At 33.5% G+C, this 11,678-nt stretch overlaps 1 protein-coding gene across 1 annotated transcript; it reads left to right on the top strand.

The window, feature by feature from the left end:
* Window positions 1-10,357: 10,357 nt before the first annotated feature.
* LOC141298353 (orexin receptor type 2) lies at window positions 10,358-11,473 on the top strand. Its single transcript, XM_073828850.1, has one exon. It carries the CDS (start codon window positions 10,358-10,360, stop codon window positions 11,471-11,473), a length of 1,116 nt encoding a protein of 371 aa, XP_073684951.1.
* The last annotated feature ends 205 nt before the right edge of the window (window positions 11,474-11,678 follow it).

The raw sequence follows: 11,678 nt of genomic DNA, 5'->3' as shown, positions 1-11,678 counted from the left end.
ACTGGATAAACACATGCAGCATCTTAATTGTTAAGAAAATGGTATTCTTAATAAATGTCTCGAATATTTTGATTATGTCCAATGCTTCTCTTTCTTTTTGGAATTATTAGACACATTTCACTATTTTTTTCAAATGCCTAGGTCTGTTTAATTTCCTTAATTATAAAATTTCTAGCACTATTTTTAAATGTTTATTCAAGCAATAATATATAAATTATCTCATATGTATGCTTGTTTAAAACCAGATTAAAAACAAATTCCAAGTAAACTTTTTTCTTTACATTTCCAGAGAGTGAAACGAACGAAATTAAACACTACTTAATAAATTCAAGGCTCCTTATTCATTTGATACAACTATTATAGCTATAGGCTACAATATATATATAACATAATATTATTTTGTCATATTCATGATTTCTGAATTTATATAGCCTATGAAAATTTCGTTTTGAAGTGCATTCCTTATGTTTATATAAGAAAATTCGTTAACCTAGCCTATAAGTTGATTTAATATTCTTGATAATTTTTAGAAGAAGTAAAAGTTAAGAAAAAAGGAATTAGCTTGTAGTCTATATATATTTAGGGCTATAGGCTAATCTTTTTCTTACATTTTATCACACTGTAGATCACATATTTATTACACATATTTAACATCGGAGAATCACTGACATAATTAAGAGTAGGCTACTTCGAAAATGAAACTATTTAAATCTGTATAAAGGAAAGACAAAATAAATCACAACAAGAACAATCTGTATTTTTCTTGTAATCAAGTACATTTCTTTTGACAAAATACCCAATTAATGCCGAATGATGTTTGACAGTGAACGCATCTTCACCGCAGCCGCATATAATCGCTGGTGTCAGTCGCAAATATTAAACATGCGGGTCGAGTACAATATTTTCTTTTTCTTTTTTTGCGGGCGGGTTAGTTGAAAACGTCGGTCGGGTTCGGGTTGTTTATACATTGACCCGCGCATCACTGATAGCCTGCCCTGCTATAATGAATGTACGTCAAAGCGGTAAAAAACAAAAAACACTAGCATCAACGTTAACTGTTGTCCTTACTTTGATCGACCCACTAAACATTAGATGTCTGACGGACGTCTAGATTACGTCAATATTCAAAAACGACGTACAAAAGACGTTGTTTGAACGTGTCTTTCACATCTTTGCGCAGTGGGGACTTTTATGGATTCACTAGCGAACTTGAAGTGACTTACACTTTTCTTTGAAAAAAAGCTCCCCATGTCTAGCTTCTTCTTTTTTTTTTTTTTTTGCCGCCATCCTCACATGTATGTCACCCAACACACCTTCTTGCACGGGAAAAAAATCCACTGCATTTGGTGCTGCTTGTATCTGAAAGCAGCCATAGCCTCTCACATGATAGCAGGGAAAGGCACAGCCAATCAAAATGTTCATATGTGTTTTGGGGGCGGGAGGACTCAAGGAGAGAACGTGATTTATCCCTTTCTGCGTGTCTAGGTTAATGTTGACAGCGCAATTTTTTTTAAGTGGATTAAATCATTGGTGGGGACATTTCAATGATCGGAGGATATTGGTGGGGACACATCCCCTCCGTCCACCATAAATCTATGCCCCTGGGCTGAATGGATTTCAAAACGTAAAACTCAACTTATTAACTCGGGGGAGTTGGATAATGAGCCTATTTCCAAAAAAAGTGGAGTGTTCCTTTAAAACAGACTAAATATTTCTATTTCAGATAAATTCAGTTCTTCTGAACTTTCTATTCATCAAAGAATCCTGAAAAAAATCTACTCAGCTGTTTTCAACATAATAAATGTTTTTTGAGCAGCAAATCAGCAAATAAGAATGATTTCTGAAGGATCATGTAATGATGCTAAAATGCAGCTTTGAAACCACATTAATAAATTACATATTAAAATATATTCAAATGGAAAACAGTGTTTCAAAATATTACTGTCTTTGCTTTACTTTGGATCAAATAAATGCAGGCTTGGTGAGCAGAAGAGACTTCTTTAAAAACATTAAAAATCTTACTGTTCAAAAACTTTTGACTGGTAATGTACATTTTCAAAACTGATTTCATACTTACATTTGTATTGGCAGCAAACTGTTAAAAAACAAAAAATCATGGCTGTGTCACAGAATATTATTGCAACATCTTTAATTTAACAACAAACGTGATTTGAAACACATCTTGCATTATTTGCTATGGAATTATAATGTTCTCATTACGTATGATCTTGCATTTTGAAACATTGATTATGTGAAATAAAACATTTACAACTGTATTGAAAACATTAGATCAATTTGAAGTGTTTGACTGTTCAGTTTTTATGGCATTTTATACTAGATATTTTGAAAATGTACACTTTACATGTGAAAACTGCATCAAAGCAATTAAACAAACATTTGAAGGTCCCCATGAGGAAACAGGCTTATAAATCATGCACAATGAGTTTTTTTGATGAAGTAAAAGTATGCACAATCTCCTGTGAGGGCTAGGTTTAGGTGTAGAGTAGGTGTAATGAGTTTTTTTGAGAAATGTCCCCACAAGGTCAAAATCTACTGGTATTCCTATCCTTGTGGGGACATTTGGTCCATACCAGGTACACACACACACACACACACACACACACACACACACACACACACACACACACACACACACACACACACACACACACACACACACACTCACAAAACTCATACAGGTTTGGAACAACTTGAGGTTAAGTAAATGATAGAATGATTTTTCATTTTTGGTTGAACTATCCTTTTAATGATATGGAGATTAAGATATGGAGCAACAAAAAAAAAACATAATCATTGTGCTAACCTTGATTAATTTTCCTGCAGTCTGATTATTATTCATGTAGACTTAATTATACTACTTCAGTAAATCAATAATATGTTTTGCATACAAGGAATAATATTTTCTTTGTCAAACTCTGTTGAATTTTAGACAGAGTGTGCTGTTTGTGAGAGCTAAAATGTAAAACACAACATTGATTCTGTTCTTGTGTGACACTAAAATGATAATTTAAAAACACACACCCAAATAAAACTGATGAGAAAATCAGTTTGTTTAAATTTTTTCACATTAGCAGATGCTTTTTAGTTGTTAAAAGCATGTTCTCAGCATATACAGAAGACAATAATATGCACACTTCAGAACTAACAATACAATATTCATATTACAGACAGAACATGTTGCAAATGTATGTGTAATTTCAGAAACACTTTGTCAGTCACTACACTATATTATGACCAATGTCACCTTATCACCATGTTAGCACTGGTGATACAGAATGTGTCATTTTCCTTGGAAGATTTAATTTAACACCAATTTCTGGAAGAGAAATTGATATGAACCAAGATGTCAGCCTGCCATGTGCAATTTGCCCGTGAAATTGTTTGTAGTTCCAGTAAATCACATTTCTGACACTAACATTTAAAATGAAATTGCCCATATCTTGCAATAAACCGCAAATAAAACATTTCCAGGTATAAAGTTTCTCGAAATCTAGTGCAGATAAATTGCTTTGTTTTTCTTAGTCTAGAAAAATTATCATATTCAAAAAGCCATTTTTCATTTTACCAGTAATTATCAGTTTTTTTTTAAAGAGTTAAAATAAGGTTAACTTGTCAACATTATAAGACATTAAATGCTAAAATATGGACAAAACCAGTGACTGGGTTGTTTTTGACCCAGCGGTTGGGTTAAATGTTTAATTTTCTCTACTATAGCTTAAAAATGTACTATATTTCTTGCCTAAAATGGTTGGAAATTAACGTTCAGTAATATGTTCAATAAATTGACATTTATTAATAAGTTAAATAAATATTAAATAAATAATATTTTTTATGTTGCTTATTAATAAATGTTCACCTTTTGATTATTGCTGATCCCTCTAGTAATTGATTTTTAACTTACAACCTATTTTAGGTTCATTTTAAGCCAACCATATAGTAATTTTTAAACAACAGTTGAGTTAAATAACTACCCAGAACTGCTGGGTCAACAACCCAGTTGTTGGGTTTGTCCATATTTCACCCAATTGGCATTAATTAATTGAAGTTTATGATAAATAAACATATTAAATGTTCATTTAATGACTGTTTTCATAAGATTTTACATTATTTTACACTGTAGTGAATGCTGCTTTTAAGTGGAGACACTGCAGGCATCTGTCAAATTTGAGATTTATGGCTTTTTGGTTTTTCATAAAGTGTTTTTTCAGACTAGTGGAAGGAAAACATCCAAAAGACACTGAGTGTTTCTTTTATAGCACTTTATCTATTTGTGTCACTAGATTTCAATTACAATTAATATTTTTAAATCCTGTTTTCTCATAAAAGCCATAAATCTCCACTTTGGTATAGCACTTACACACACTAAACTTCACATTTTTATTCCTGTCTATAAAGGTTTTTACAGAGGGATTTGTTCATATATAATTGTTTTGATTATATACAATTTATTCCATTCAAAATTGTGAAGATATAGTTTTTTCTGTCTTTTCTAAATTATGGAGTGACAAAAATGAGATACCCAAAATTCCCTTTGTAGAAACTTTTGACTCTAATGTGTAAAGAAATAAACAAGAATTTTAAAACCGACTTCATCCAGTGTTTAGATGTTTGTACTAGAAATGTATGCAAATCAGTGCATATTTCATTAAACAATGCCTCATTTGCATATTTAAACCTAACATTTGAGAAAACTTGTAATACAAAAAATGTTTGCAATTATCTGTGTAATCAATCAACTGGGTAAGCAAAGTGATAATATTAGTTTTTTTGTTTTGTTTTTGTTTTTACCATATTTACCTGCATTGTCTTGCCTTAAAGGAACACTCCACTTTTTTTTGGAAATAGGCTCATTCTCCAACTCCCCCCGAGTTAATAAGTTGGGTTTTACCGTTTTGAAATCCATTGAGCCGTTCTCCTGTTCTGGCGATATCACTTTTAGCATAGCTTAGCATAGATCATTGAATCCTATTAGACCAATAGCATCACATTCAAAAATGACCAACGAGTTTCGATATTTGTCCTATTTAAAACTTGACTCTTCTGCAGTTATATCGTGTACTAAGACCGGTGAAAATGCAAAGCTTCAATTTTCTAGGCCGATAAGATTAGGAACTACACTCCCATTCCGGCGTAATAGTCAAGGAAGTTTGCTGCCGTAATATGGCTGAAGCAGGAGCAGTAATACCACGCAGCACATGTGCAAATGCTAAACTAGCTGGGAACTCATTTCTGATAATACTCCGCCTGCTTCGGCCATATTACGGCAGCAAACTTCCTTGACTATTACGCCGGAATGGAAGTTTAGTTCCTAATTCCCAAGTTTTAAATACAACAAATATGGAAACTCGTTGGTCATTTTTGAACGTGATGCTATTGGTCTAATAGTATTCAATGATCTATGCTAAGCTATGCTAAAAGTGATATCGCCAGAACAGGAGAACGGCTGAATGGATTTCAAAACGGTAAAAATCCACTTATTAACTCTGGGGGAGTTGGAGAATGAGCCTATTTCCAAAAAAAGTGGAGTGTTCCTTTAAGGGGAGACACTGCAGGCAAAAACACAGTTTTTTCATGCACCTGTCAAATTTGTGATTTGGGCTTTTTTTTTTTTTTTTTGGTTCATAAAGTGTTTTTGTCAGACTAGTGGAAAGAAAACATCCAAAAGACACTGTTAAGTGTTTCTTTTATAGCACTTTATCTATTTGTATCACTAGATTTCAATTACAATTCATATTTTTAAACCTTGTTTTCTCAAAATGATTTTTTTCTCCTACACTGAGCCATAAATCTCCACTTCAGTAACACTTACACACACCAAACTTTACATTTTTATTCCTGTCTATGTCCTTAAGGTTTTTACTGAGAGATTTGTTCATACATAATTAGCTTGATTTCATACAACATTTTATTCCCCCAAAGAATTGCTAAAATGCAAAAAGAATTGCAAAAATATAACGTTTTCTGCCTGTTCTTAGTATTTTTTGAAAGAATTGCAAAAATATAAAGTTTTCTGCCTGTTCTTAGTATTTTTTGAATTATGGAGTGACAAAATGACATACCCAAATTCCGTCTGTAAAAACTTTTTACTCTAATATGTCAAAAAACATTATATATAACTGCACCACTGTAGTGCGTTTAGATCAGGCAATGCTCTGTGATCTAGGTAAAGTAATAAATATGTGGGCTATTTGTTGCGTCAGATGTGTTGGAAACTGTCAAATGAATGTGTTTGCAAGACAGTGACGCTCAAATCACGTTATTTGCCTTCCTATCGACCTTAGTCAAGCAATGTTCTTCTAGTGTCTGGTATGATGATCAAATCATTAGTTTCCTCATTAGTCATGTGGCAGGTTGGAGCTGACATGTCAGCATGATGTGAATGAGTGAATTAAAACACTTTGACAGCAGGCCTGTTATGTAAGTCTGTTCATCCATGCTGCTTGGTGGATTGGAACACAATGTGTTAGTTTTGAGGTGTGTGAAGAAGAAATTATAAGGCTTTTTTCCAACCCTTTTTCCCCTGTTTAAAATATTAACAGTTGCAAAGACAATTTAGGCAAACGTATGTTCCTTTTATGATTCATCATATAGAAAATGTAACACAATAGAAACAGAAATTTCTTTTAATAACACATGACTTAAAAATAAAGGTGCTTCACGATGCCATAAAAGAACCTTTTTTTGTCTGAATGGTTCCATAAAGAACCTTTAACATCTGAAGAACATTTCTGTTTCACAAAGGATTCTTTAAGGTGAAAGAAGGTTTTTCAGATTATAAAAAGGTAAGAAAGACACGGTTCTTTAAAGAACCTTTGACTGAATGGTTCTTTGTGGAACCAAAAATGGTTCTTCTATGGCATCGCTGTGAAGAACCTTTTAAAGCACCTTTTTTTAAGCGTGAAACATGGCCTTAAGTGGCTTGTTGCTTTTATAATATTCAAATTTGCTGCTTAAAAAAAAATATTATTAATATGTTGAAAACAGCTGAGGATGATTTTTTCTCAAGTTTCTTTAATGAATAGAAAATTCAGAAGAACAGCATTTATCTGAAATAGAAATTTTGCAACATTATAAATGTCTTTATCATCACTTTTGATCAATTTAAAGCATCCTTGATAAATAAAAGTATTAATTTCTATCATTTCTCCCAAAAAAAGAATAATACTGACTCCAAGCTTTTGAATGGTATAGTGTATAATGTTACAAAAGCTCTTCTTTCAGATAAATGCTGACTTTTGGATCTTTCTATTCATCAAAAAATCCTATAAAAATTTACTCAACTGTTTTAAAATTTGATGATAATAATAAAAATGTTTATTGAACAGCAAATGAGCATATTATAATGATTTCTGAAAGATTATGTGTCACCGAGGACTGGAGTAATGTTGCTGAAAATTTAGCTTTGATCACAGAATTACATTTTAAAATATATTCAAGAAAGCAGTTATTTTAAATAATAAAACTATTTAACAATTGTACTGTTTTTTGTACTTTAAGTAAATTCAGGCTTGGTGAGCAAAAGAGACTTCTTTAATGAAAACATAATAAATCTCACTGTTCAAAAACTTTTGACTGGTAGTGTACACTCTTAAAAATAAAGGTGCTTCAAAAGGTTCTTCGCAGCAATGCCATAGAAGAACCATTTTTGGTTCCACAAAGAACAATTCAGTCAAGAACCATCTCTTTCTTACCTTTTTAGAATCTGAAGAACCTTCTTTCGCCACAAAGAACCTTTTGTGAAACAGAAAGGTTCTTCAGATGTTAAAGGTTCTTTATGAATGGAACCATTTAGACAAAAAAAGATTCTATATATATATATATATATATATATATATGTATGAGATTTGAGAATTGCTTTGAAGAACCTTTTAAAGCACCTTTTTTAAAGAGTGTAATGTGGCCTCGAGTGGCTTATTGCTTTTATAAACGGTGGCAACAGTGATATGATAAGACACAAATGAATATAATTACATTTATTCTTAATGAACGGTTCTACTGCCAAAAGATATAGCTTATTAGCTTCCAACTAGAGCTATTTATAGCAACGGCTTCACACATAACTAATGCAATCAGATTTTATACACCAAACTATTAATTTCATAATATGTTTTAACATTTTATAGTAGCTCTTTTAAATGTGCTGGAAATTTCACACCTGCACAATCACTGTAAAAAGGCAAAACAAGCCGCTGACTGCCCTGATTTGATGGCCTAATATTGATTCAGCCCTACAAACCATTAATTTAGTCAATAACAAAGCCAGGTCATTTAGATGTTACCACTACTGCAAAGTATCATTAATATAAAGACAGCTGCTTTGAGTGTGTTAATCTGAAAACATATATGAATCAGTGTGGATGAGAAGATGCTGTCTGTGGGAATATGTGCTCATGACAGAAATACATTTTCATGATCTTGTTTATTATATATCTCTACATTTGGTTACTAACACGGAGAGAGATGTGAGAAAGAGAAAGCGAGAGAAATTAGTGTGTGTGTGTGTGTGTGTGTGTGTGTTTGTGCACGTGTGTGTGCATAATTCTTCCTGTGTAGCAGCTATTTGCCTTTAATGGAGGTGCGGAGCAATAATACACACTCACACAGACACATACGCACATTTACTTAGTTATCTGAATGAGGACATTTCATGTACTTCAGCGTTTTTTATTTCTTTGAATCATTGTCTTAAATGTTTATGAATGAATATTTATTTTTACTCATACACACGGTAATATATACTTAAAGCATGCATTATACATATAGACAACAGCATGTCAAATATTAGGTACAGTATAGGCCTATATCCAAGTATATATATATATATATATATATATATATATATATATATATAGATAGATAGATAGATAGATAGATAGATAGATAGATAGATAGATAGATAGATAGATTGAATATATTTTAAATTGTAATTTATTCCTGTGATTTCAAAGCTGAATTTTTAGCATCATTACACCAGTCACATGATCCTTTAGAAAATATTCTAATATTCTGATTTAATGCTTAAAAAAATTTATTATCATTATTATGTTGAAAACAGCCAAGTAGAATTTTTTTGTCTTTGATGAATAGAATGTTCAGAAGAACAGCACTGATCTGACATAGAAATCTTTTGTAACATTAATGTCTTTATCATCACTTTAGATCAATTTAAAGCATCCTTGCTAAATAAAAGTATTAATTTCTAAAATTTCTTTCCCATAAAAAAAAAAAAAAAAATTATACTGACTCCACTCTTTTCAATGTTATAGTGTGTAATGTTACAATATCTTTTTATTTCAGATAAATTCTGATCTTTGGATCTCTCTATTCATCAAAAAATCCTGAAAAAATGTATTCAACTGTTTTAAAAATTGATAATAATAATAATAAAAATATTTCTTGAACAGAAAATCAGCATATGTGACCCTGGACCACAAAACCAGTCATGAGTGTAAATTTGTCGAAATTGAGATTCTTACGTCATCTGAAAGCTGAGTATATAAGCTTTCCATTGATATATTGTTTGTTAAAATAGGACAATGTTTGTCTGAGATGCAACTATTTGAAAACCTGGAATCTAAGGGTGCAAAAAAATCTAAATATTGAGAAATTCGCCTTAAAAGTTGTCCAAATGAAGATCTTAGCAATGCATATTCCTAATCAAAAATCAAGTTTTTATATATTTATGGTAGACAATTTACAAAATATCTTCATGGAACATGATCTTTACTTAATATGCTAATGATTTGTGGCATAAAAGAAAAATCGATCATTTTGACCCATACAATGTATTTTTGGCTATTGCTACAAATATACCCATGCTACTTAAGACTGGTTTTGTGGTCCAGGGTCACATATTAGAATGATTTCTGAAGGATCATGTGACACTGAAGACTGGAGTAATGATGCTGAAAATTTAGCTTTGATCACAGGATTAAATTACGTTTTAAAATTTAATAAAATTGAAATCTGTTATTTTAAATAATAAAAATATTTCATAATTGTACTGTTTTTTGGTACTTGGATCAAATAAAGGCAGCCTTGGTGAGAAGAGACTTCTGAATTAAAATAAAAAAATCTCACTGTTCAAAAACTTTTGACTGGTAGTGTGTGTGTATATATATATATATATATATATATATATATAGCCTACCCACTATATATGCACTCTACTAAATATTTTAATTACATGCGTCATTATCTGAGGTTTAACAAGTTATGGAATAGGTTTTTTTATTCTTCAGTGAATCATTTCTCTTTTATCATATTCCTGAGGGTGGGGGCGTCATGGAGATCCTCAAGAAGCGGATGGTCAGATGAAATGGCACACAGAGGAAACATGAACACCTCGAGCATTTACGGCACATTCGGCCGCTTCTTCCCTAACAACTTTTCTCTGTGGGAGCATCTCCAAAAAAACTGGACTGGCCGAGATTTGACGCCTTTCCCCATCGACTTTCTGTTTGCAGGTCACGAACCGGACACTATAGTTTTAATGGTAATGTATGTGATATCTTTCGTGACCGGACTCGTGGGGAATATAATGGCTCTGTGGGTCCTGACGCGCCGGAGGAATCGTTTGTCTGGAGCCTCAGCCACCAGGAGACTCCTGGTCAACCTGGCGGTGTGCGACATGATGGTGGTGTGCGTCTGCATGCCGGTTAATTTAGGACATCAGGTGTATAACGCCTGGGTGTTCGGAGACTTTTTATGCCGAGCTGTGCCGTTCGTTCAGGCGGTTTCAGTCTCCGCAAGCGTTCTGAGTCTGGCGGTGATTAGTTTGAACAGATACTACAGCGTCCACAGTCCACTGCACGCCAGGTCTTTCTTCACGGCAAGAAGAATGATATGTATGATAGCTGTGGTGTGGGTTGTTTCTTCTGCATTGTGTTTGCCGTTATTTTTCATGAACACAACTAAGACGCTTTCCCTTCTAGACGGGCTGCACACTGTGACCGTGTGCGTGGAAAGCTGGTCTAAAGTCAAACTGCGCCAGGGTTACAACTTTTTACTCTTCTGCGCGTTGTATGGATTCCCGGTGGTCTTTAACCTAATCATCTGCTTCCTGACCGGTTGGAAACTGAGTAGAGGAGGCACAGCATCAATATCAGATCCCAACCAACTCGCTCTGACCTCCTCTTCAACATCGCGTCTGAAAACGCGCAAGAGGATCGCCAAAATGGTCTTCGCACTCGTGCTGCTTTTCACTTTCTCCTGGCTGCCACTCTACGCCGTGGACATCTGGATCGATTCCAACATTCCCAGCTCTCCTGATCGAAACGACGAGCTGAGCGACGTTGAGCATCATTGGATTCTCCAAAGCAGACCCTTTGCGCAATGGCTGGGTCTCACCAACTCATCACTCAATCCGCTCTGCTACTGTTTCGTTGGAAACTTGTACAGATCGGCCAAAAGGTCAGAGAAAGCTACAGGGAGAAGATGTCATCGGTTTTGAGTCTGACCAATAAATCTTCAATTAGAAATTCTGCGTCTAATAAAATCCAGCAGCACAGCTCTGGCTCATCCAAGAGATTTGCTTCAGAATCAAGGAGTTATAAGCTGACCAGAAGTAAAAGCTTATCTTCGTCGACCGTATGTGAGAGTATTTGACTTGGGGAGGATGAGAATGTGAAGACAGACTACAAACAAAGATTGAAATG

This window comes from Garra rufa, chromosome 22 (assembly GCF_049309525.1).
Source record: "Garra rufa chromosome 22, GarRuf1.0, whole genome shotgun sequence".
Taxonomy (NCBI): Eukaryota; Metazoa; Chordata; class Actinopteri; order Cypriniformes; family Cyprinidae; genus Garra; species Garra rufa.
Note: the sequence above shows the minus strand (reverse complement) of the source record. Positions and strands in the feature narration are given on the sequence as shown.